The 26,051-nt window shown below is 41.3% G+C and overlaps 5 protein-coding genes across 6 annotated transcripts; 3 read left to right on the top strand and 2 right to left on the bottom strand.

Annotated features, from left to right (window-relative positions):
- Positions 1–1,502: 1,502 nt before the first annotated feature.
- c1galt1c1 (C1GALT1-specific chaperone 1) lies at positions 1,503–5,604 on the top strand. Its single transcript, XM_080841419.1, has 2 exons — positions 1,503–1,689; positions 2,918–5,604. The coding sequence occupies exon 2, from the start codon at positions 2,930–2,932 to the stop codon at positions 3,890–3,892; it is 963 nt and encodes a 320-aa protein (XP_080697545.1). The 5' UTR covers positions 1,503–1,689; positions 2,918–2,929; the 3' UTR covers positions 3,893–5,604.
- Positions 5,605–5,701: 97 nt separating this feature from the next.
- mcts1 (MCTS1 re-initiation and release factor) lies at positions 5,702–7,835 on the bottom strand. Of its 2 annotated transcripts, XM_080841421.1 has the most exons (7): positions 7,817–7,835; positions 7,650–7,733; positions 6,775–6,927; positions 6,506–6,603; positions 6,279–6,412; positions 6,030–6,097; positions 5,702–5,937 (listed from the first exon to the last, which is right to left on the bottom strand). In XM_080841421.1, the coding sequence occupies exons 2-7, from the start codon at positions 7,658–7,660 to the stop codon at positions 5,856–5,858; spliced, it is 546 nt and encodes a 181-aa protein (XP_080697547.1). In that variant the 5' UTR covers positions 7,661–7,733; positions 7,817–7,835; the 3' UTR covers positions 5,702–5,855. The 2 variants fall into 2 exon arrangements, with proteins under 2 accessions (XP_080697547.1, XP_080697546.1); XM_080841420.1 differs by lacking the exon at positions 7,817–7,835 and having other exon boundaries at positions 7,650–7,810.
- A 612-nt stretch (positions 7,836–8,447) lies between these two features.
- gcna (germ cell nuclear acidic peptidase) lies at positions 8,448–13,157 on the top strand (the record flags this gene model as incomplete). The annotated part of the gene is made up of 9 exons (XM_080840837.1): positions 8,448–8,604; positions 8,734–8,797; positions 10,394–10,467; positions 10,631–10,969; positions 11,115–11,274; positions 11,923–12,067; positions 12,360–12,495; positions 12,606–12,810; positions 12,926–13,157. The coding sequence occupies 9 exons, from the start codon at positions 8,448–8,450 to the stop codon at positions 13,155–13,157; spliced, it is 1,512 nt and encodes a 503-aa protein (XP_080696963.1).
- Positions 13,158–17,970: 4,813 nt separating this feature from the next.
- cetn2 (centrin, EF-hand protein, 2) lies at positions 17,971–19,199 on the bottom strand (the record flags this gene model as incomplete). Its single annotated transcript, XM_080840352.1, has 5 exons — positions 19,129–19,199; positions 18,634–18,792; positions 18,430–18,558; positions 18,199–18,336; positions 17,971–18,060 (listed from the first exon to the last, which is right to left on the bottom strand). The coding sequence occupies exons 1-5, from the start codon at positions 19,132–19,134 to the stop codon at positions 17,971–17,973; spliced, it is 522 nt and encodes a 173-aa protein (XP_080696478.1). The 5' UTR covers positions 19,135–19,199.
- Positions 19,200–20,204: 1,005 nt separating this feature from the next.
- On the top strand, positions 20,205–23,974 carry nsdhl (NAD(P) dependent 3-beta-hydroxysteroid dehydrogenase NSDHL; the record flags this gene model as incomplete). Its single annotated transcript, XM_080840076.1, has 7 exons — positions 20,205–20,225; positions 20,463–20,624; positions 20,806–20,952; positions 21,131–21,259; positions 21,640–21,782; positions 22,263–22,365; positions 23,642–23,974. 7 exons carry the CDS (start codon positions 20,205–20,207, stop codon positions 23,972–23,974), a joined length of 1,038 nt encoding a protein of 345 aa, XP_080696202.1.
- Between the last annotated feature and the right edge of the window lie 2,077 nt (positions 23,975–26,051).

Here is a 26,051-nt window from a genome sequence, read left to right on the forward strand (position 1 = left end):
CACATTAGCCTGAGCAGGTCTGGGAAAGAAGGCATAGCCACAACCTTAAATCAGTGATAAAATGTTGATTCAATCTTGTAGTGCTTTGCTGAATATCTATGACCTAGATCACTTCCCTCATATCTGAAACATGTTCTTGGGCTTTCTTCTTCCTGTGACAGTTTGCCACCTCACGGAGCAGGCAGTTTACACACACCTTTGTTTTTTTTCCTGTGTGAATGGCGAAAAAATTCAAATGTATTTGGTCATTGACGGTTATTGTGGTGAGTAGGACGTTAAAGTGAATACGCCCTGTGGCCACAAGCACCATATAGCATAGGGTCTGGTTCTTGCAGTGTCAGCTCTTGCAGTTTAAAGGCTGGTTTCTGCCCCCTCGTTCCTCTCTCAATTCTTGTAGACCCTGAGGGATCCGCATCTCTGCTTCTTTCACTTTCACCCAGAAAGACACAGGTTTCTGCCAGTGACTTTGCCTGACTCCATGTTCCCCTCCCTACTTCACGAAGCATAACGTGTCGGCAGCAGTCCTCAGACCCTAAGAGCAAGTTCATTGAGTGCCATTCAGTACCACTCCACATAGGCATTCTGATAGATATTCAGATTAAACCAACACTGCATGAACATAATTGTAGTGTTGATCATCGATGTGGCAAATGGACAATATATTGAAAAAAATATTATTTTCTATTTAACCACAAATTATTGTCGATGATGTCGATGAACATTTCCAAATCCAAACGGATTCATAGGATTATGGGTTTTGATTAATCCACCTGTCATGACTTGCTTTACATGCCTATACAACACACTCTCATTTGATTGCGCTGATGGCTGCTGGATCCTCAGGTATTGCTGACAGAGTCAAGTTCTTTGTGGAGGTCTTATAACCTTGGATAACCAGACCTGGAGTCACATGGAACACATTTTAATGAAAGATCAGACAGACTGGGACAGACTTTGTAGGCATGTGAGACAGAACAATAAACTCACCCCTTCACACCATGTCAAATGTGAAAGGGTCTAAAGGGCATATTCATGTGGACACATGCTGTACACACAACCCTCTCTCCTTTTATCTTTTGTCTTTGTCTCTCTCACACACACACACACACACACAAACAAACACACACACCATGTAAAACGTCAGTCACACCATGTCAGACAATCCACATTGATGGCATTTATTGCACAGGCTACCACTGTGATTATCACACAAAGCCCATATATTGCAAAGCAAATATCCTAGTAGCCACTACCTTCTACAAACTTTTCGATGTGGACCGAGGTATGATTTTTCTATGGAGAATCCCATTAATTTCGCCCAGCGTTTGAAACGCTACCAGCAGGGTGCGCTCGATTTCTTTCAATCCGCTGACGGCAAGCTAAGAATTGTACCCGGAAGTGACAGTGCTGTAGTATGAAAGGTAACGTCAGACTTAAGGTTCTGTGCAAGTTATTGCCATATTTTGTTCCTGGATGTATGTCAAATGAGTGCTTTACTGTCTCTTCACAGTGATTATGACATGAATTGTAAAACGACGTCAATAGACGTCGCCTTTCCTATTTTAATGTTAGACCTATGGTTGTAACCTCGCTCTATAGTTAGCCAGCTAGGTAGCATAACATTAATCTGCCGACGACAGAACGACGAATCGGACGTTTCTGCTTTTCTCTCTGCTATCTTCAAATAAGGTAACGAATTAGGCTGGATGTAGTCAAACACTCTTGCAATGTTTTGCTCTGTTTTCTTTGTGTATTTACAGTTGCTAAGGCGAATGTACGTTGAACTATTTCTAACTTTTAGTTATTACCTCACCATATGTAACTTAATTCAATGTTCTTCCAAGTAATTTTCTTAAGTAAAACTATAAGAGTCTGCATTCCGAACTACATTACTATTTTTATAAACTATCATTAGAGTTGTTGAATACACAGTACTTTACAGAACATACATACATCATCCCAGATCTAGAATGCAAAATGTTATAGAAAGACAAATTATAGGTTATTATAATGGACCACAGACAGTTCCGAAACATTTTCTGCCTTATGTAAAATAATTAAAAGGTTTTGTTACATAAGTCATCTCTACCGTGTTCTAGGATGGAATTCCAGATATCTGGAGTATGGGTTGCCTACTAACGGAACTGACTCCTAACTGACTCCTCACTTTTTTTAACTTGCTGGGCTTTTTTTGAGAAACAGAATGAATGTCATAATTGTAAAGACCATTGTGATATTTAGGAGGTATGTTGAATCCTGAAAGATAGAATCAATTAAAGAATAGACTACATGGTGAACCTGTCAAGAGTTGAACGAAACATGTCAGCATATTTTCACTTATTTTCACTTTCACTTGCAAACAATGTCTTTCAGCAAACACTGCAATACAACTCATTGTAGATGTTTTTGGCCTTCGTGGATAGGTGGATTTGACATTTTGCTTACAAGGATATATTTTGGCTTCAGGAATGTCTGTATGATTTTCATTAAGTAATTTAGCCTACAAAGTTTTGAGAGCTCAAGCTATAATTGTATGTGCATTCATGCAGAAAACTTATAGACCTGTGTGCCAGGGGACTGATGGTAGGGAATGCGTTAGACCTGTTTTTTAATGGCTGTGAGGTGAAGAATGTAAAATAAATTGCCCCAGATACATTAAGCCAGCCAGAAGTATAAATTAAGCCTATTAGCATGCAACCATCAGAATCTCAGTAAGCGTACGTTACTGAGCCATGAAGGCAAACTCACTTCTCCAGCAGACAAAGTAAAACAGCATGTTCATCAGTATCAAAGGCAGTACTAAGGTCGAGGACATGTAAGGATTGAAGAGTTGTATAACTGTCAAGGCTTGCTTGCTGGTTTTGTCCTTGATAACTTGTGTTGAAAAGCTTTTTCTCTTTCTATTTTTTTAATACAGTATTTCATCAAAATGATATCAGAAGGCAGTTCCTTCATAAAGGGCATGGTACTGGGAGCTGTATTTTGCCTGCTGCTTTCCATAATGGGGAGTTTCAGTCCAATTGAGCCCAGCTCTTCAGATGTTGAAGAGGAGCACCACCATCACCATGTCATTGCTCCGAGCAACAAGGATATGCAGAAGCTGACTGAGGCACAGATGCTGGAACTCGGCCAAAAGGTGCGGGTGTATTGCGTCATCATGGTCACGCCCAAGGTCCTGGTCTACTGGGCGGCGGCAAATGACACCTGGGCTAAGCATTGTGACAAGACCGCCTACTACAGTTCTGAGTCATCCAAAGCCTTAGAGTCGATAGACCTGCAAGAGCAGGATGAGTGGACCAGGATGCGCAAAGCCCTGAGGCATGCGTATGAGAATGCTGGGGATCTGCGCTGGTTCTTTATGGCTCGCCCCACCACTTTTGCCATCATTGAGAACCTGAAATACCTGATCCTAGACAAGGACCCGACCCAGCCCTTCTATCTGGGTCGCTCTCAGAATTCTGGGGAACTTGACTACGTGGAGTACGACAGTGGCATTGTGTTCAGCTACGATGCCCTGAAGCGTTTGATGGAGGTGCTGAAGAACGAGGACCTGTGCCCGGAGCGAGGCCGTGCCCTGTGGAAGGTGAGCGAGGAGAAGCAGCTAGCCATCTGCCTGAAGTATGCGGGGGTGTTCGCAGAGAATGGGGAGGACGCTCATGGCGTAACTCTCTTTAACAGCCAGAGCATCAATACCCTCATCACAGAGAGCATCGCCCAAAACCCTGACAAAGTACTGGAGACCTGCTGCTCAGACATGGCTATTAGTTTCAGCGGGATGTCGCCCAGCCAGATGCAGGTCATGATGTACGGGGTTTACAGGCTCAGGCCGTATGGACACGACTTCCATGATTCAATGATGTTTCTGCCACCGAAGGGGTCCGATAATGACTGATTCATGTCTTTGTTTTCAGCTGAGTAATGGAGAACGAAACAGGTCCTGTGACATTAGGCCTGTACGCTCTAGGGCAGTGGAGGATTGTAACTCACATCGTGATTGGTTGGAGTCAGATTGTGTGGAATGTCGTGTTCACAGAAATCAGCTTGTGTTATTGCTTGGGGAATGTACAGTCTTGTAACATTTGGAAGATAAAATCATACTTCTTCATACCAAATCCAAGGGACCAATATGAGAATAAAATGGTTCAGGAGAGAGCAAACCCATTATCAAAAATACTTCTATTTCAGTAGTTGTTTTCTCACCTGTTTTCACATTGCCCTTTAAACTTAGTTCTTTAAGGCTTTATCAACACCCCCTGTACTGTAACAGAAGGCACATAATCCTTGTCATTTCAATATGTGAAAAACCTGTGAAATCTCTTCAGGATTCATAACACCATAACAATGTCTGTGAGATCACCTGTGACATTATGAAATGTTGAAGTATTTGTGGAGAGAAAAATTACATACCTGCACTATGATTTGCTGGAAGTTTACAACTTGATCCCTGTACAATAACTACTAGAGGAATTTTGTTAAATTAGATATAACTGGTTTATTAAGACCTTTCCAGTTTAACATTGATCAAATGTAAGACTTAATACAATGGCACAGATTTATTATGCAGAGGTTCTTGTTAAGACAACTACTTTTTTGCCTAAAATGTTTATTGTTATTCCGATCATATTGATTTTATACATATTTCCTCTAACATCCACACTTCCGCATTTGTAGTCACTTGTTAGCCTTATTTCATGTGTTGTAATTGAAGAAGAAATCTTGGTTTAATATTATCTCCCTTTTAGTAAGCAATATAGTTAGTTTGGTGGCATGTAAAAAGCATATAAGTCACCAAACGGGCAGGAACTTGAACAGCTATGACTTAGAAAACAATGCTTTGTTGTGTACAGGACTCAGCATAAGGATCAGCTGTTGCTGTTGTCACCAGTCACCGTCATGACATTACACACAATCCCAACAAGTTGCTGAGCTAGGCTGTTAGATATTAATTGCAAAAATACGATGCCTCAAATTTTCTAGTGTTCTCTGACCATTACCTTAAAATAAACTGAGAGATATGAAGGCCTTTTTAAACTGGAACTACTTGAGTGCAACCTGCGGCAGTGGGATGAGTTTACAATCAATCGCAGTCTTGACTTTGTGTTGTTCATTGACAGTGATATTTTGATTACCATGAGCCACTTTTCCCCCAACACAGCAGGTAGTTTTGAATATGTTAGAGCTGTTTATCTGAGAAGATATTTAAAAGTGTGATAATTGGGTTTTGCTAAATTACCATTTGTCTGCAGAAGTCACATTTGACCACAACTTTCCAATGATACTGGCACATACTTTACCTGTTGCATCATCACGTAGGTCAAGCGAAATAGACATAGTTCACAGAGGCACATGCTGTGGAATTGCAGAATGTAATGAAAATGTAAAGGAATTAGTGTAAGAGTACTATAGACCAAAGACTGTGCACCCTTCACCAGCTATTTCATAAAATGTACATTAAAATAAATCACTGGTCAAACAGTTGTACTCAATGTGAGGGATTATTTATAATGATTTTCTTACAGTTTTTAAACATAGCTAGAAAGAGATTTGGTCACACCCATTGCAGTGTCTGTACAAACTTTGATAATAAACCCTGTGATCCGACAATTTATGTGTTCCTTGTTTTAACTGCTTCTGAATTTCATAACATCTTACAAGTATCATTGAGAATAAGGGTTGTTATCAAGAAAAGAATGTAGAAAGATTTTAAATAACTTGAATGAAGGCTTTATTTGTACATGACCGTGGGGATTGGTTTCAAAGTATCTAGTTTGGTAGAAGGTGAAGTCCGTTCGTTTAACAGTTGGTGGGCTGCCTGGTGCTCACTATGCAGAGTGCATGTCGTTCGTCTGATGATGTCACTTGTACGTCTTCATGTGCCACAGTCCGTCATTGAGATAGTGAACATTTTCAATTCCGATCCCTTTGTTGACCTTTCCTCTATTATGGGAGCATGTAATATGAAGTCATGAGAAGATGCTTAACAGTGTTGAATATGTAGCAAGCCCCACCCACAAACCCACTGTACTTACATGTCATCTGCAGACATTTTCATCACTCCAACACATAGTGCATACTGCTTGCCCTCTGCCATTATGGCCTGTGAGGTTAAATGAGTCAAGGAAAGGTTTGTTCTGGCAATAATCCTATGGCACACTCCACCAGCTCCTCTTTCTGAACACAGCAATACTAATACAATACAATACTAATGAAATCAACAGCATTCACAACCACACACAGACATACAAGCAGGTGCAAGAGCCAAAGGGTTGAAAGGATACACAGACTGTCTCCGGCGCAGCGGGGTACAGTTTGGCTCCAGGAGACGTCAGTCCTGGGCACATGATATTAGCTCCACTCAAGACAAACTTAATGGCACCTTTATCAACTTGTTGATGAGGAAGAATGAAGGGAACTAGAAAAGGTTTTAGGGAAAAAAACAATCAATTTATAGCATAAAAGTTTTCACTCATTGAAGTGTAAGTAAGCGTGGTAGTAAAGGTCTTACATTTGTGCAGCAGTCTGAGGGTAGGATAAAATAATCCGTCCCTTTGTCTGAAGAAGAGGAGCTCTCCATTCACGGTCAGGATTTCAATATGTTCATGACTTCATCGGGTGAGCGTTACCACAAGCAGGAGAAAAGCAAGCAAATTGTAAGATGGCTTATGTTAATTGGCTAGAATCTCTGCATCACAGGAAATAAAACCAGGTCTATTCCATGTGGTCGGGAAAATGTAAGAAAAAAGAAAGAATTAATGAGAGACAACTATAGCCTACCATCTCACGATTTTAACAGGGTCTTTCTTTGGCATTATTTGACTGAGCCATACGTCGATGTCAGGAAACTGCTCCAACAGCTGATTTTTAATGCCCTTGATCACTGACGTCTTCAGCTGAATACAGTTGGAAACGTTTTCCTTTTCATCAAATCTGCAATGAAAGCACAATTATATGACAGTATTTTTTTAAATGCCCTCTCTCCGTTCAGTTAAAGTTGAAATAACCTAATATTTATGAATAATTTTACTCTATTTTCTTTACTTTGGCTATGTTTCATGCTTTGTAACACACTTTTGTATATAGTCATGTCAACAGCAACCTGAATTAAGTCCAGTTGACTAAAACATCAAGGCTTATTCCATAACAGTGACAAACTAACGGTAGATGAACATCAAATACTGAAGGATGCGGCATGATCAACAAAATCAATAGTTGAAGCTATTGTATGTAGCTAGCTAGTATTAGCCGAACAGTTTTAAGACACTTGCGTTACCCAGACTTTCTGACATCAGCAATGATTTGAGTGAAGCTGTCAACTCTTGGCTTCGCTTACTCACTTAACGTTAGCATAAACCAACGAGCTACCTAGCAAGTTTAGTAACGTTACAGTGTTTCAAAGGAGCTGTCAGCCATGCGTTGTCACGGCCAGCTGAGATAAGGCTGGTCAATTTAACAGTATAAGGTACTGCTTTCGTATAGTCACATGATTTGCGATCAGGATGGTTTGACATGAGGTTTCATGCTTGCTCGCCGTCCACGAACACAGAAGCTTGCATTTTGGCCAATAGGCTAATAGATAGATAGCTAGCCCAAGCTAGTCAGTTAGCAAGCTGAATGGCCGTACAAACCTAAAAAGCCTACCTGTAACTTACTTTTTAAACATGCTTGTAGGTAATGGTCAAACTTGTTCCTGTCTTTCACTTGATAATCCACCTTCGTTTGGTTGTCCTTTGTCACTAACCAGAAAACCCACAGAAATGAATGAATGTTCAGAAACATGCAACTTCCACAGTATATTTTGACTAGCTAGCAAACTAACCGCTGAGTGAGTATGGGCGACTACCGTTTTTTTTCCATCGATATCAAAATACGGGCACTGAAAAGGTGAACTGGTTTGAAATAACACTTTTGTAGAGTTCCTGATGAAGCCTTACCCAAATGACTCTTTAGAAAAAATGACAGAGGACGTTGGTTTGTGAAAAGATTCGGCCATAATCAATACTTGGACTATGCAGTACAGCCCCTATTTTGAAATACAAGACAACAACAAAGGAAGTGATTCATTTCAGGGTCACGTTGCCAATTTTGAATCCTCGTCTGAAAGGAAGAAAGGTTTGTGTGTTTTAAATCATGATGCAATGAATTGACCAAGAAACACGATATAAAGTAATTGGACCATGTTTACCCCTTGTCTTTGATCAGACACACGATTAATAGAGAAGTTTGTGAATGGGAAGAGTTTAGTTCAATGGTTTTAGTCAAATACATGTACCCTACCGACAACAGTTAGCTTAAATTCGATGTCATTTGTTGTAGAAGCTATTTTAATAGGCTTCCACGATTTAATGCTACCTAGCTATATCCTTTCAAACTATTTATTTTTGTCGATGAACATAGCTTGTAACTATTTAATCCACAATGCCTTGTTTTATTTCCATGCACAGGATAAGATGGACAGACACACAACTTCCACTTCCTCGAAGAAACTGACTTATGTGCCTGAACTCTCTGACGACGACAGCTCAGGAAAAGAGAACTGTTCTGGAAGGGGTGGAGGCCGTCCAAATCGATATGTAAAAGACTCAAGTGACGAAGAGTTTGATAAAAGTAAGCTGATGTTTCCATGTGCTTCCAAAAGGCATTAAAAATCCTGCCAAACACCCAAGCCCTTGGTTCTGCACTGCATTTCATCATTTTGTGAGGATGTATCAGACGTTTGTTTTGTTCTCTTACTAGTTTTGGATAAACTAAACACAAGAAGAACTGTTCCGAAAAATTGCCAGTCTGCCAAGAAAATCAGGTGAGAATGAGAGGTGTTGCTCCGTCATTCCAAAAAATTATATTCTTAGTTTCCATGACCCTTCTTTTGTGGATGTTGCTATACTTAAACAATGTTCAACTGTTCAATTTTCTTTACAAGTCAACACATTTCAAATCCAGGTAGTGATGACAGCTTTGAGTCATGTGAGTACTAGAAAAAGGGCTATCATTTGTTTAAAGTGTTGAACTTAATGAAATCTCCATTTGTTTACATTCTTAGTAAGAGTTTCTTCACATGAGTGCACAATTTTTATTTTTAAAATGCTTTAGTACTACACCGGCTCAAGACTCCTAAGTCCGTACCAAGAAAAGGATCCGTCAGTAGACACAATGGGTTCGTATGCGGTCTGTTTTTAACATTAAGAAATACTTTGAATTTTTTTTAACTCTAAGACATCAAGTGTGTCCATCTCTTTACAGTTTGAAAAAAATCGTTGTGAACTTGTCTTCTGACGAAGACTCTATCCTTGAAACCAAGAAACCACTTGCCTCCCAAGGTGCTGTAACACCACTCCATTATGCTGCTCTTTAGTTCTTTGTGTAACTAAAATGTGCTCTCTCAGGGAATAGTTGTTCATGATGCATGATGTTTATGATGACCTTCAATAATATTGTCTCGTACCATACTGCACTTGGTACTGTGCATGATAAGCTGCTTCATGTTCTCAACAGCCATCTCCAAGTCAAAGCTCAAGCCTCTTCAAGTCTCACAGCAATGTGATTCTCCAGCCTTTATTAGTGATGATGATGATGATGATGCTGGCAATGAAATCCCCATCACAAACACCATCAAGACTACCTACGTACATCCCACCCCAAAGGGGAGTCGTTATACTCCTGTTCTCTCAGTCACGACTCCCATCCCATCATCTGCCCCTCTGAAGAGCGTTTCTAGGCAACCAGTTCTGAGTTCAGACAGTGATGGAAGCTTTGAGGAGTGTAAGTTTTGGCAAGAGACAAGACTGAATGATTCAAACTAGTTCATTAGCTTCATGATAATATGTTTGTAAGAGCAACCTAAAATGTATCTTTGCAATATCTATGATGTTACACTAAACTCAATTTCCAGCTTCCAATTTGTATGTGCTATGTTAATGTGACTTACACTTCACTTACATTTTCTTCAGGTCTTATGGCTCTCTATGTCCTCTGATGTAAATATCTATCTCTTGGTGTAAACATCTGACTATATTAGTTTCATTTTCTTTAAATACAATAGTTTTAAACCGGGTGAAGACGCCTAAGGCTCAACTTAGAAAAGGGTCCATCAGTGGAAGCGACGATAGGTAAGTGTGTGTGTGTGTGTGTGTGTGTATGTATGTGTATGTATGTGTGTGTGTGTGTATATATATATATATATATATATATATATATATCGGACCCGCCTTGGCCTTAGAAATGCCATAACTCTTTGTGGCATATTCAACAAGGTGCTGGAAACAATCCTCAGAGACCTTGCCCCTGTTGCCTTCTAATGTTACAAAGATGAGAAGTTAAACAGGTATATCTAAAGAAGTGGTGTGTGTGTGTGTGTGTGTGTATGCATTATATATCATAATGTATTTTCTTTCTACAGCTTCAAACATTTCATTGTGGATTCCTCAGATGATGACTTTGTCTTTGAGCCGAAAAAAAACCCAGTCACCAAAGGTATTTTGAAGTCTTTATACATATTCCTCACTGGCTGAAAACCAATCGCTCTTGGTAATGTAGTGAGGAATCTATTTGTTTTTCATGAATTTGAATAAAATACTTTCTTTCCATTGGTATCTCAATTAGACCTATAATTCATTTTTATTATCTTATTCAATAGGTAGAACCAAGTCCAAACCTCCTGAGGCTTCACCACAAGTTGAGAAACGGCCCCTGTCAAACTATGACTCCCCTGTCTTCCTCAGTGATGATGATGATGATGATAATGATGGAGCCGCCATTAAAAGCACTTGGAGGACCCGTCACACCAAGCCTACATCAGTGACTCCTCGCTCATGTGCAGCTCCTGTCCCATCCTCTGCTCCTCCAAAGTCCAGTCAGAACAAACTGAGTGCCTGGATCAGCTCAGATGAGGGGGAGGTTGAGTCTCTGATGGACCGCCTCAAGAAGAACTTAAGGCTAAATAGTGACTGTGCGCCCACTCCTAAGAATAAGCCAGGTGTTTTTGCTTTTTCTTGTCCCTTTTTAAAAAAAGGACTGTCTATAACATTATTTATTATCAACACTGATGTATTGTCTAATTTAAACAATAACAAACTTTGGCCTTGTGTAACTTCTTTTTGGTTCTTATTTTCAAATTGCAGAGCCTAAAAAGAAACCCTGCCTGTCCGATTCGGCTGTGAAGGGAAAAGTCAAACCGAACGGCAGACCTGTTAAGGGAGCTGAGGGTAACAACACGCCCGTGCAACCACCAACGTTCCGACCGGTCAGCCAGACTGAGCCCAGAGTCAAAAATGGAAGCAGGTATGTCTGTCAGTGTCTTTGTACAATATGAAAAATCAAGTCTTTCCTGTCACCCAAAGATCTTGAGAAGGTCATCCATGCCTTCATATCCTCCCGGCTAGGCTACTGCAACTTCATTTATACTGGAATTAGCCACTTGTCTCTGTCCCGCCTACAATGAGTCTAGAACGCCTGTACCTGGAAAAGAGACCATATTAGCCCTATCCTGGCTTCTCTCCACTGGCCTCCAGTGCGGCTATATCGCAGATTTCTTAACCCCTTTTTCCACCGCCAGACCCCTCAGGTTGTCTAACTTAGGGCTCCGGGCAGTCCAACAACCTAAGATTAAATCCTAGGGTGACGGCGCATTTGCTGTTGCAGCCCCTAGACTGTGGAACAGCATCCCCCTCTCTATCAGAACAGCCCCTTCTATTGACTACTTCAAGTCCAGGCTCAAAACCCAATTTTATTCCCAAGCATTTGGATCCTCCTGATCAGAGTTGATCATTTTTCATACTTCCTTTCTGTGTACAGCACTTTGGTCAATGTCAGGTGTTTTTAAATGTGCTTTATAAATACATTTGACTTTGAATGCATGAAGGGTTTCAAATATGTTTGTAGAATATGTCAGAGAACCAAAAGTCTGAGCAAACTGTATTTCCATATCAGGCTTCCTGCATGTAAAGTCCCAGGCTGTTTCCTGCAGTCACTGTCAGACCCAACGTCTGCTTACTGCCGCAATTTCAAACAGAGCAAGGAAGAACTTACCAGCAAACTGTATCGTCTGTACAACACCAGTGTTTTTGAGAGCAAGGTAAGTAGACAGGTCTACCGTGTGGGGCCCAGGATGAATCAAAGAACATCTGCATCCTTTCATTTAATTTACACTGCAGGGAACAGAAACTGCTGTGCTACATTTTCTATTGATATAATGAAAAGTTTTTATTATTTGTATTACTGGTAGTAGTAGCAGCCTATACCAGAGAAGAGGACTTATCTGTGAAGCCCTATAATTTGAATAACTTTCCTGAAGGCTATTTTAAGACCAGGCTAGCCATATTGAGCCACAGAGTCCTCTATGTACTAACATCATCCCAAACCTTCAGCTCCCAGCCGACATGTCTGTCACATGGTGCAATAAAATGAGGAAGACCGCAGGATTCTGCATCACAGGCCAGGAGCGAGGCACGGGCCTGCGCTACGCACGCATCAGATTGTCTGTCAAAGTCTGTGACTCTGCAGGTAAATTGTCCCCTACTCCCCTTTGAGCTTTTTCATGAAGCGTGTCCATCAACTGGTAATACAAGCATGTCAATTACAGACTGCGTAATGTGTTGCTTAACTGTTTGTAGACCGTCTGAGAGACACGCTGGTCCATGAAATGTGCCACGCCGCCCCCTGGCTTATCCACAACATACGGGACGGTCACGGGCCCATCTGGAAAATGTTCGCCCAAAAAGCCAGGCTGGCACATCCCGAGCTTCCCATGGTCAGCCGCTGCCACAGTTATGACATCAAGTACAAGTTCCAGTACCAGTGCAGTCGGTGCAAAAATACGTAAGTCAGTCAGTAGATTAAAAAGGGAAGGCGTGGCATCTGTAATATATCTGTGATTGCTGTCTGTGGTGATTTCAGTGGTCAAGTTTATTTAGCTGTTTTTTCTACATTCCAGCATCGGACGTCACTCCAAGTCACTGGACGTCCAGAGGTTTGTGTGCGCTCTCTGCACGGGTCCGCTAGTGCTGATCACTCCCTCAAATTCCCGCGCCCCCACGCCCTTCGCCATCTTTGTGAAGGAAAATTTCAAGACAGTCCGACAGCAGCTTGCTGGCCAGAGTCACGGCGACGTCATGCGTAAACTCAGTGCTGACTTTGCCAGCAAGACACGTCTCAGTGAGAGCTGAGAGCTGAGCGCCAGTGGAGGGAATCCTGGTTTGAAACAAGAGATTTGTGACTCTTGTGTGCATAACTGATAAATACCTCACTGATTCAAGATTAAATCATTTGGCAGCTTCTACAAAATCAGCCTTACAATTTGAACAGGGATTCAGAAATATTATCTCAACTAGTGAACCAGTGGTATAATATTCCTGAGTGATTATAACATACCTGCTGAAATATGCTGGCAAAGATTTGTTTTATGGTGCAAATAACGCTGTGCCAATTCAGTAGTTAAGTTCAATGTCTTTTAAATGTTTTTAATATTTCTATTCACTGTGTTCAGTGATGTCTTGTGATCTATTTTATTTGTGTCTTTCTCAATAAAGACTATTTTTTGTACCAAAGAGGTGAATTGTTTGACACTGGATACAATGCATATTACATTACAAGACCTGAAGAAATATGATGTGAAGTCAATACTGTCGTAGATCCAAAAAAAAAGATGTAGATGCTGTTTGATAAAAGCCTTTGTGAGCCTACTAGTTATTTGCCTCTGCACAAAAGCATGCAGGAGGTGATATAAATATTGTGGTTGGGTATCCATGGCTTCAATGTTAAACTAATTCAGTGTTGATTATTCAAAATCAAATCATAAAAAGGGAGCCTGATAAAGACAGCACACAAATGGCACAACGGCCATATGCTTTGTAGTAGGTCTCTGTTACTGTTTTCAGCTAGACAGCAGGTTTCAGTTATTTTATGTTATTATTTTTAAGCTAAATTATTTACAGTTTAATATTAAACCTGGTATTTGAATTCATGCTGATTCAAAGGTGAGTGTATGAGTTTTTCTTATTCAGGTGTCCATTTCATCGTCAAGCACAGTGCAGTATAATAAGTCAAAGCAGAGTGACTTACAACTGTACTGAGGTCATCAAGACACTCTTTGGAATTGTTGTGATTTAAGATTTAATTCAAATTGTGTGTAGGGCAAGAATGTATCCTTTTGCCGTGTTTGCTTTTTTTTTTCTCTAAAATAGTTTTCTATGAAAATATTTGTCCAGGTACAAAGAAATGTATTTATTTATATATTTTCACACCATCATGTCATATGTGATTTTAAACAGTGTTTGCTTTCATGCACCAAGCTGGGAGAGGTATTTCTTTGCAGATGATGGCAATTCACACTGGCCCTTTTTGGTGTAAAATATCCAAAACCTCATTGTGCACCTTTTAAAGGCAGGAGGTTTACCAGTGTATGTGTCATTCACAGGAGTCATGAGGACTTGTAATAGAACTGAAGTGGAGTCTACAGCACAGATGGACCCACACCTTTATCACATCATCCACCTGACCACAGTGTGCCTGACCTGTGTTGCCAACATTCTCCTGAGCATCCCACTGCTGGTGGCCATGAGCCGGTCTCCCTCCCTCCTCTGCAAGTCCCGCTTTCTCTTCCTCTTCCACCTGCTCTGCTGTGACAACCTGCAGCTGGTGATCCTGCTTGCCCAAGACACTCTCCTCGCCTCCCACTTCGCCATGTCAGTGACCCATTGTGTGGTCTTCTGGGCCACCAACCAGTTCTTGGGCATGGTGGCTGTCCTCCTTAGGGCCACCCTGTCGGTGGACCGCTGCGTGGCCATCAAGCTGCCCCTGCGCTACGAGATGCTGCTAACCCCCAGATGGCAGCGGATTGCAGTGGCGCTCATCTGGGCGGTGTCCCTGCTGGTGAGCACGGTGGCCCTGTGCATGGTGCTGAGCCGCGTGCAGGTGAACGCTGCACTCCCGTTCTGCCTCGTTTACATGATGATGCCCTGCCTGTCGGACCTTCAGCCCGTGGCCATTTTCAGCATGGTGGTGACCGCCATGGTGCTACCCGTCTGCTTCATCACCATCCTGGGCAGCTTTGCGCTGCTCTGCTGGGACCTGCAGGGACAGCTCTGCTCTCAGCGCCGGGCCTGGGTCACGCTGGCCCTGCAGGCCGTGCAGATGTTCATTTATACCGTGGCTCTGGTGCTCAGGATCAGCTTTGTCCATGCCAAAGTGCACAGTGAGCAGCTAGACCTGGCCATCAACACCATATACATCGTAGGCATCTCGCTCATTTCACTGGTGTATGGGTACCGCTCTCGGGAGCTGCAGAGCAGACTGCTCAAACGCCCTGTTTCCAGCCAAGTCAGCACCAGCCAGTGATCTTTTCCCACCTTTTATATTCTGCTAAAGCAGGCTTGCCTGCTTGCTCTTTAACAAGACTGAGGGACACCGAAGGGGGACACTTAATTCAGACTCCTTGCACTGAGCGGTCGTTGAGTACCACCTGAACTGACCATTCCATTAAAGATAAGATCTTCCATCACCTATTTTAATGTCATGTTTTTCCCTCTCCTATTTTGTTCTAAACAAACCTGTGACCTATATTAGAGGGCAAAGAACCCAAACAATAACATCAGTGTACCTATTCCCTCAATATTTGAAGAAGCAGTCTGTGATTTGGTTTTGTAAAAGGTTGTTATTTACGCTTAACAGCCAGTTAAATTACATGGTTTTGTGACAAACTTGGCTAATTTAATATAGACCAAGTGGTAAACCTAACAGAAGAGACTATGGCTTAATTCTCCTAGCCAAAAAAATCCACAGGGCTCTTCAGTTAGGAGGTTTACCATTTACTGACTTAACTTAGCCAGGCTCATCACTAAACATGATATTGGAATACCCCCCAGGACTGTGTACAAACACCAGAGCTTTTCTTGCAAAAATGCTCCACTGTTTGCAGCTCTTCTACTGCAAACACTGAATGGACACACCATGGGGAGATATTGCTGAATTTGACTAAATGTGTATGGGATTACAATAGCTGACTCTACCTTTAAATGGTTGTTATAGTAGTAATTTCAGTAGCTACTGTATATAGTTACTGCTTTTTTAATGTATCTTTTCTGTATGAGTTTAAAACCAAAAGTCAATACATTGTGACATTTATGATAGATACAGGTCAAAGTATTTTTCTAGGCCCCTGTAGAATGTAGATTTGGTGGAAGCAGAAACTGATTCAAGGTTATGTGTTAGACAAAGCAAGGCCTTATTTTTGCCAATGACTAATGAAGCCTACTATGAAGCGCAGGGGTGGTAAAATAATATTCTGACATTCTATGACATTAAAGCATTTAAAGGGAATCATATTTTCATTAGAGCTCCTGCAAGTAATATGTGGAACTCTATGTAAATTAATGTAAATAAACATGCAACTTTTCAGAACAGACCTGCTTCAACTTGGTTACTGCCTGATAATGTAAATAAGGTATGTCTACTCACACCTTATGACAGTAGTTGGAAATTAATTGGACCTGAACCTCTTAATTACAAGGAAGAGCTAAACACAGTTTGATATCGAGTGTTATGTTATAGTATCAGTGTCTTTGACCTTGTATAAACCAAAGCATGTAGCAACAGGACACAAGGAAAGCCAGACCTTTATAGTTATCACACCACCAAACTGATATTGTGTGTGCTGTGTAAATACACAAATGAGGAAGTAGTCCCATTTGTTTGATAAACAATATATACCCATCCAACTACACCCAACTCCCTGATCATGAATCACTGATAAGAGCCTGTTTGGTGCTAAATGACGTGAGTATCCTTTACACAGTATATTATCAGCTAATGCATTTTATCTTGCCATGTGACTGATGCAAGCAAAGACACAGACAATGGTTACTGCTCAAGTGACAACTATGTTTATACCTGAAATAATTCTAACTGCATATGCAGTCAAATACAAAACATTCAGTACTCAAGGGCAAAGGTGTACAAATACAAAGAGGGCAGAATAATATCCAGTACAAATCAGAAAATACAGACACAAGTTCACGGCAGGTTATAGATTACAGTATTTAGAGAAAAGGGCAGAGGGGCAGGAGATATGGGGGCCTCCCTGAAGCTTACAGACACCCTCTGTCAGGACTTAGGCACAAAGACAAGATCAGCCTTAAGAATACAGAGCTTACTCCCTGAACACACAATGGCAAGCTAAATTGTAGTTTCAAGCGATCAAAATTCATTAAGAGAAAAACAATTCTATATCTTATATAATATAACTATCTTCTGTAATTGTATTATGACACTTAAATATGTTTGGGAACATCAGGAATGGTATGAGAGATCTATAGTTGTGGTGTGTAGGATCAACAGGTAGGCTTTCTTTTGTTTCAAAGCAGATGTAGGCACTGTAGGATTTTGGTGCTTGACCCAAATTTCTTTCTGGGTACAATGTCTGATGGCAATGACACAGCTGTGCTTTGCATTTTAAACATTAACCATCAAGTAAAATTGAGGAGTGTTCCAATGCGGTTCAGTGATGAACCTGGAAATGTCAACTTAGAGTAAGTGGTAAACCTCCTAATAGAAAAGCCACATGGCTTTGTTCTCCAAGCAAAACAAAGCCACTTGGTTCTTCTTTTGGGAGGTTTAGCACTTACTCTGAGTTACAGTAACTTTCCCAGGTACATCACTAAACCACATTCTGGGAATACCCCCCAGGTCATGGTACATATTGTTGGCGCATTGTTATTAAATAAATAGGTTTATATATTAAACCAAAATGTATTTCAAGCAGAGCTTCCAATGCCATTGACAGCATTTGGTAAACAGTTAATGTGATGAAATGTGATGAAGCCATTCATAACTGATGAGTTTTGAATGTGAATGTCTGTTTTCATTTTTTGGAATGATATCATTGTAAACAGCCTCAGTGCATGGGACAGGTGTAGTGAGTACGGGGAACTAGTGATACTATATACCCCCTGCCCCAGCCACTGAAGATACTGATTCAGCTGATTAGTACAAGCTGGTTTTCTTCATGATGCGAAAGAATTCTTGCTGGTTCACCTCCCCATCTCCATCTCTGTCTGCTTCATCAATCATCTCCTACAAGATGAAAGAGCCACACAGAGACAAAATGCATAAGCTGAGGCGAAATCATTTAAATTGAAACACCATCTTTTGCGAACTAATGTGGCACATTCCCAACATTTTCATTTTAGCCAGCCCGTTGGTGTTATCTACCTGCAGTTCCTCATCTGTGAGGTTCTCTCCCAGTTCTTTTGCCACTCTCTTGAGGTTGCGAAATGATATTTTACCCGTCTCGTCATCATCAAACAGTCGGAAAGCTTTAAGGATTTCCTCCTTAGAATCCTTCTCAGCCTTAAAAATGGAAACATTTGTTAAAAGAAAAGACATGTGAGCCTGTAGCCTACTCAAAGAAGCATGCATTTTCAACACAGACCAAAGCCTCACCATTTTCTGAGTCATAACGGAGAGAAAATCATTGAAAGAGATTTTTCCGGTGCCTTCCTTATCCACTTCTGTGATCATCTTCTTGATCTCCTCCTTCTTGGGCTCAAACCCTAGGGCTCTCATGGCCACCTGCCACACAAAACAACCACTTGAAGAATATCCTAAAAAGATAGACTTGCTCAGTGATATAACCTGATATCTTACCTTCAGTTCCTTTACATCTATATGGCCGGAGCCTTCTGTATCAAAGAGCTCAAAGGCCTCTCTGATCTCCTGCCGCTGTTCCTCGGTAAGTTCAGGTTTGGGGCTAGTTTTCTTACGTGGAGCTACCGCCCCTAGTGATGGCCTTTTGGCACTAGTGGCCTGTGAACAACAAGGTGAGGGAAAGGTAAGATTAGGTAACAAGGGCCATCGATAACTCTGGTGCAAGAATTACCATTCCAAAACGTAAAGAGAGTTGTAAAATCCCATATGGTGTCAAGCGTCATAATTAGCGTAATAGAAAGAGATAGGCATGTGCAAAAAAGCGGGTTACACACGACAAATACTACATAGGAAAAAAGTCATAGGTCTATTAATGTATTGTGTTACGCTTTAATCGTGACAGTGATATAGCTATTAGAAGAATGGAGATAAGTTGTGATTCCGCGCGGTTGATGGAATGATGCAGATGCTGTCCTCTGTTAACGTAATACTTACCATCATGTATCTGGATGACTCACGACGCAAAAGCCAGCTGATCCTCTGCTAGCCAAACTATCAAATCAAAGCGACGTGTCGTTAGTGAATTTGCAGGATCAAGCACGTCTAGAGTAAGCTATATGAATGCATTAAATATGTCGAGATGACCAATTTTGTTTACATTCGCTCACATCACCGACCAAACCTGCCCAGCAGTGATCAGAGTATTTGTTGGTGGTCGGCAAGACTACAACCAGGTTTCGGGCTCTGCTACAACACTCCTAACATCGATTGGATAATTGGTACATGTGATGTTAGATTCCGCATTATCATTGGCTGATCTTTGCGTCACATAGGGTGCATATTAGTTCTTCACAAATCATTCTGACCGTTGCAATAAATGCAAGAATACATACATTTATAGTAGATATTTGCTATTCTTTAAGCAAGCTAATTATCATTCCTTTTTTAGTTTTACATGGTAAATAAAACCAACGTATCTATTGAAATACAAGGGTGCTCAAGCTACACCACATGTAAATATAAATACATTAATCATATATTACATCGTTTATCGTCCAGTTACTGTTTAACAACTTTTCCGTTTAGATTACAGCCGTTTACACGCATACATTTTTTACAGCGACTAGAAAGGGGCGGGTCCTCCTACCGGTAGGACGGATGATTGTCAAATAACCTGTGGATTGGTCTGAGCTATGGCGTTCTTTTGCGTAACTATGTATTATTGGCTTTCCTTACTTGTCAACTTGATGTCGGCGGTTTTCATTCACCAATGAGATTATCACCAGCTCATCAGCTGATACAGTCTCATATTTGTATTAAGACTTGTTCGGCTCGTAGTGTTTGCACATTTTTCAAGTGAGTTATAGAATTCAGTTATTCTGTATGTAGCCTGTGAAGTGATATGTTGTGCTATTTTGATGAATTGGCCTGCATGTAGTTCCTGCGTTTAGTTTTAGTTTAACCATTCCCAAAATCATGAGCAACGCACAGGTCTTCATCCGTGAATGCATTCGAACTAATACATTTTATCTTTTAGGCTCGAGTTTGGATTAAAGGACACTGCTCAGAGGATGGCCACTCGCATTCGACCGGTAAGTTTGCAAAGCAGTCGAGTTGACTTTACTGATGTTTTCTTTTTGCTAGCCTACCTGCGTAGGAGAGACAACTTGTCAACCCCTTTTTGTACATGCACAAACTATATTGTTTATGGCTATCAGTAGATTAGCGATCTTAAAGGAAGTAGTCTTTTGCGTACCTTCAACCAGCAACCTGTGAAAATCTTATAATATCAGTATTCCTATGTAGACCCTTGGTTTTATTGTTTACAGAGCAGCAAAAGATGTGCTGTCATTGGCGGGTCAGGGTTCCTTGGGAGACACCTGGTGGAGAAGTTGCTGGAGAAAGGGTACACAGTTACAGTGTTCGACATTCGGCAGAGTTATGAACTCCCTGGAGTGGCGTTTCATGTGGGGGACCTTTGCGACAAACAGGTGAGCTTTTGCGCTGCAAGAAAATGACAACTTCTCCCCAGAGACATAGAAACACACAACATATTTCTATCATAAATAAGAGTGATATTCCATTGAATTTTTGGATGCAATGACAGGACATCACAGTTTCTCTCTCTCTCTCTCTCTCTCTCTCTCTCTCTCTCTCTCTCTCTCTCTCTAGGCTTTACTTACAGCTTTGCAGGATGTGTCCCTGGTGTTTCACTGTGCGTCTCCAGCTCCTGCCAGTGATGACCGTGAATTATTTCAGAAAGTCAATGTTGATGGCACCCGCACTGTCATACAAGCCTGTCAAGAGAGGGGAGTGCAGGTAGGAGGCACTGTAGCCTATCTCTGGCATTCTTTTATCTTAGTATCACAGTGGAAGAATCTCTATGCAATCAGATAGTAGTCACAGGAGAGACACATAACAAAGAGGCCTTTGCTAGCATATCTGATTTCACTGATAACAAATTAAGATGGAAAATATCTGTATCTGACTGTTTCAGAAACTGGTTTTGACTAGTAGTGCCAGTGTGGTGTTTGAGGGCACTGACATTAAAAATGGGAAGGAGGACCTTCCATATGCGAAAAAACCCATTGACTACTACACTGAGACCAAGATTCAACAGGAAAAGGTAACAGTTGATGTGCCTTTGCAGTTTTTTATTTTTTATTTCAAATCATTCAGAACTACAGTATATATATACATTTTTCCTGTCTCACAAAGCCAGATTTTTGACCTGGTGTACAATGTATATAAACTTGACCAAGGATTTGAAGTGCATTTTAATGTAACTTGAAGGACATTCTTATGCAATAGATATGCAATATTGTTGTGTTATATGTTGTTGTTGTGTAATATGTTGTCCCTCGTCGCACCAACAGGAAAAGCACTCCAAATTTCGTTGTATGTAAATACAATGACAATAAAGGCTTTTCTATTTTTCTATTTATGTATGCCAGTCAGTCAGAGTGTAAGCAGTCATAGATTTCTCCTTCTGTTGCTCCTCCTCAGTTGGTCCTTGAGGCTTGTGATAAGGATAAAGGCTTCCTCACTGTCGCCATTCGGCCCCATGGCATCTTTGGCCCTCAAGACCCCCAGCTTGTGCCCATCTTGGTGGACACAGCTCGCCGTGGAAAGATGAAGTTTATCATTGGGTGGGTAATGATCGTGAGGTACCAGCAGCATCACTGAAATGCTACATATCTCATTAAATGCTATTGCCATTAAATGCTTGACATTTCCAGTCCAATGATGCAAAATCTAAAATGTTGGCAGTTAAGAGTGGTCTCATGAAGTGGCATTATTTAGCTTAGAGGAATCTTTTTTTAGTGTTCTCAAAACATTACTGAGTTGACCACGGACAATGATGAAACATTCAGTTTCATTATGATTCATTTTGTGAAAGTTAATCAAAATCGATATTGTTATCATTTATTTTTTCTGTTTTAACCTCTAAATTATTAAACTCTGAAAATAAGAAATTGGATTTGAAATAATATTCAGTCATAATCATCATTAATGTCATAATCAATCATCATACTGAACAGGTGCAAATAATGCAATTGCTTATATTAGCAATAACAACAGACTGGCTTTGCTCCCACTTGACATATGATATGTGTGTGCCTTGGCAGTGATGGCTCTAACCTGGTGGACTTCACCTTTGTGGAGAATGTTGTTCATGGGCACATTCTGGCAGCGGAGCACCTGAAACCAGATTCACCACTTTGTGGCAAGGTCAGAACCAGTTAACTAACTAACAGCTCTCTCTCTCTCTCTCTCTCTCTCTCTCTCTCTCTCTCTCTCTCTCTCCCTCCCTCTCTCTTTCTGTCTCTCTCTCTCTCTCTCTCTCTCTCTCTCTCTCTCTCTCTCTCTCTCTCTCTCTCTCTCTCTCTCTCTCTCTCCTTATGTCTGTCCCTATCCTTCCCTGATGCATTCACTTATTGGGACATTCCATGACAAGTCAGCCAAAGGTTCTTACCTCAAATATAAGGGAGAAATCCCAAATATTAGAATCATCGGGATAATATTTATGTATTGTACAGCAAATTACTTTCACAGAAGGGGAGAGGGTAAGATCTGTCAAATAATGTAATCATATTTCCCTATACGGGATAGGGAAAACAATGGTGAAGGCAGTGTATGAGTGAGCTACAGTACAGATGTGTGGAGGAGTACACTTGAACAGAATAGGACCTAACCTGGTGCTCAACGCAAGATCCGGAGGGGCAGAGAGTACAGTAGAGTAGGGTAGAGTGGATAGTAAAATGTATATTTTGCTTGCACTTCAGGTATTAAGCAGTGTATTTAACCCCTTGAATTGTGAATAATATGACAAATTTCATGATTTGTTTTTGTTGAAAGATTGAAAATAGATACATCATCATCTTCATGTGTCACACATTAGATTTTTTATATTTTTTTTAATGGAATAAAATTGGACGTTTTTATTCTGGAGCCATCTTTACAGGTCAGTTTCTGCCAGATTAAACTACCTATGGCCTTAATACTGCACATATCCTCATACAAGTTTGTTTTACAGCAGGAAGACAAATATTACTGGAATATCCTAAATACTCAAATTCATTTTTTCTTTTTTTTGGGTGCCTGTTCCTGACAATCCCTATGAAGCCTTTTTGAACCCCCTGACTTGCTCTGAAATTTAGGTGAAAATTGTCAGTTGGAATATTATAAAAAATTGGTTGCATTGAAATGGGATAGCTCTATTCTCTCTTCCATACACTAGCTCATTATTTTTCATTGACTTGCTTTCTCTGTCTTTCTATCTTATTCCCAAACAAGTACACACTTTTCTTATCACTCTCTCCTCACATATATTCAAGTCACATGCTCCCACAACCTTTTACCCTGACAGTGACATTTACACTATGCAATGCACAGGTGCTCTCTAGCATTTCTAACATTCACAGTGTCAAAGAATATTATCTATGAGCGTGGAAGTCATATTATGTTATCACACTGTATCTCTTCATGTGATCTTTTTAACCTCCAGGCCTACCACATCACTAATGATGAGCCTGTGCGCTTCTGGGACTTCATGTCCCAGGTGCTAGTAGGGCTGGGGTATGATGCGCCACGCTACCACCTACCCTACCAGCTGGTGTACGGCATCGCCCTGCTGCTCTGGCTGCTGGCCCTGCTGCTGCGGCCCCTGGTCCGCATCAAGCCCACCTTCACCCCCATGCGCGTGGCACTGGCTGGCACCCACCACTACTACAGCTGCTCCCGAGCAAAGGAGGACATGGGCTACCGGCCGCCAGTCAGCTTGAAAGAGGGCATCTCCCGTACAGTGGAGAGCTACCCACACCTGCGGAAGGGAGTCTAGCCCGCGCCGACTGCTTGCGTGTTCAGTTCATAACTCACATGAGTGCCTAATTGGGTGTCGGTTTAACACAAAAGACTGGTCCAGTTGGCCTAAATGTGTGTACACAGCTGCTATTGTGAGCCATTGTGTGTGTTGAGAGTGTTGGATTGGAAATGTATATGTTCTGTTCTGTATGCACTCTATGTGTGATTTAGTGCATTTCAACTGCCACCTAACCTGGTATGATACCTCATCCTCGGGCATGTTGTCATGGGGACCCTCCTATGTGAGTGTGTGGTGCTGTCAACTCTTTCACCTGAGTTGGGTGTGTGCCACTCATAGATGGGCTGACTGCTGTTCAGGAATTCACTTGTTTGACAAATTGATGGGACCAACATTCCTTAGAACTAAAGAGTAGTGTTGTTGAAATTAGTATTTGATCAACAGTTTAATAAATAATTGAAACAGTTAAAAATAACGTAACTGTTCATTTTATGGTCATGGTAACCATGTCACTTTGTAAGCATATTGTGTTTCTGAAACCTTACAAGAAGCTTTATGCTGTGCTTTCTATATTATTTTTACTTTTCTCCAGAAATAGTAATTTCAGTAAATTATTTCAGAGTGTTATTTTTTTTTAGCTTTGAGTAAAAAGGAAATTCAATTTGTATTTGCATAGAAATGAAAGGTCAAGAATATTATGGTATGGCAAGGCTCCTTTGTCGTTTCATTCAGCATATACTGCATTATATAGTACATTTCACCCTTTATTCATCAATGTAGCCTTTTAGGTTTGAACATGAATCAAAATGACTTTGACCTGATACTGAGATAAAGGTGGCTTGGTCCTGCATTGTTGCCATTCCATCCGTTGGTGTGGTAAAAGGGGTGGAGAGATTCCTGAAATTCTCAAAGCAACCACGAGAGCCGAGAGACAGGAGGAACCATCAGACACTGGCAAGTCAGGAAACAGTTGGCAAGGTCACCCTACTGGTTTATACTTTGGCTTCAGGTTGGAAGTATGTCTGTTGGTAACTGTGGGTGATTTGCCTGTCAGAGAGTGGCAGTCTTGCCAGTGTGCTAGGCACTTTGAAACATATTTTCTGTTCTAGCCTGATTCCATTCATTCAGGCGTGAACCAGATGACTAAGAGCTAACCTAACCCTGACGTTAATGAATATCTCTGGAGGTTGCAACACCGCTTTCTCCACCCAGCTTTTGTTAAAAGGCAGAGCATGCTAAATGTATGCAAGGTATGCTCATTGTTTTTGTTGCCAGAGAGATGGGATGGGATGGGCGTTGCGTCGCTCGCTGAGCCCCTCTGGGCCGTGGTGGGGGCAGCTAGGGTTTTTGGAAAAATATTGCACTTCGTGTTCCTCCCCTGGTTCAGCAGAGTGCAGACAGAGGGTTTAGCAGAGAAAGCATCAATTAGCCAATGATCTGTTGTTCAGGAGACGGGCTTCTGCCCTTCCCTTAATATCTGTTCCTTGGAATTCCCATCTCTCTCTTTCTGTTCTCATGTGCTTGTAGTAAAACAAAACAGGTCTGTCTAGGCCATGCACCAGTGAAACCCCGCCTAAATGCCATGTGGAGTTGATAGCATTGGGAGGCACCTATTGTGAATGGTGTCTGTGCTGATTAAAATTTTCGATGACCAACCATTAAGATCTGCCTCCCTGTGCAGTGAGCATGAAAACATGTCTCCCCCAGGACCCATCTGAGAGCTGTGTGGCTGTTTGTGCCAAACACCCACCATTAGTCTCTTTCACCTGTCAGCTGTATTTGGACTCATGTGCTTCCTTGCTGAAACAATGGGATAAGAAGTAAACAGAAACTTCCAGTCCACCTGTTTCCATATCTCAGTGTGCACACACGCACCCACACACACCGCACACACACACACACACACACACACACATACACACACAACACACACACACACACACACACAACCGACACACACACACACACACACTCACTCACTCACACACACGCAAAAGCAAAGACATACACTCCCACCATGGGTGGCTTGGCCTCCCTGACTGGCTGAGCTTGTCTGTGCCAACGCCCGGACCTGTTCACTCAGGGGAGACACCTG

Source organism: Sprattus sprattus (assembly GCF_963457725.1).
Source record: "Sprattus sprattus genome assembly, chromosome: 6".
Lineage (NCBI taxonomy): Eukaryota > Metazoa > Chordata > Actinopteri > Clupeiformes > Clupeidae > Sprattus > Sprattus sprattus.

What these genes read in the sequence shown, in the direction of transcription:
- c1galt1c1 (XM_080841419.1), top strand. Translation starts at nt 2,930, where the DNA reads ATGATATCAGAAGGCAGTTCCTTCATAAAGGGCATGGTACTGGGAGCT.
- mcts1 (XM_080841421.1), bottom strand. An exon ending in CCTGTTAAAATCGTGAGATG is followed by an intron (nt 6,604 to 6,774) that starts GTAGGCTATAGT and finishes CACCCGATGAAG; the next exon opens with TCATGAACATATTGAAATCC. An exon ending in CCTCAGACTGCTGCACAAAT is followed by an intron (nt 6,413 to 6,505) that starts GTAAGACCTTTA and finishes AACCTTTTCTAG; the next exon opens with TTCCCTTCATTCTTCCTCAT.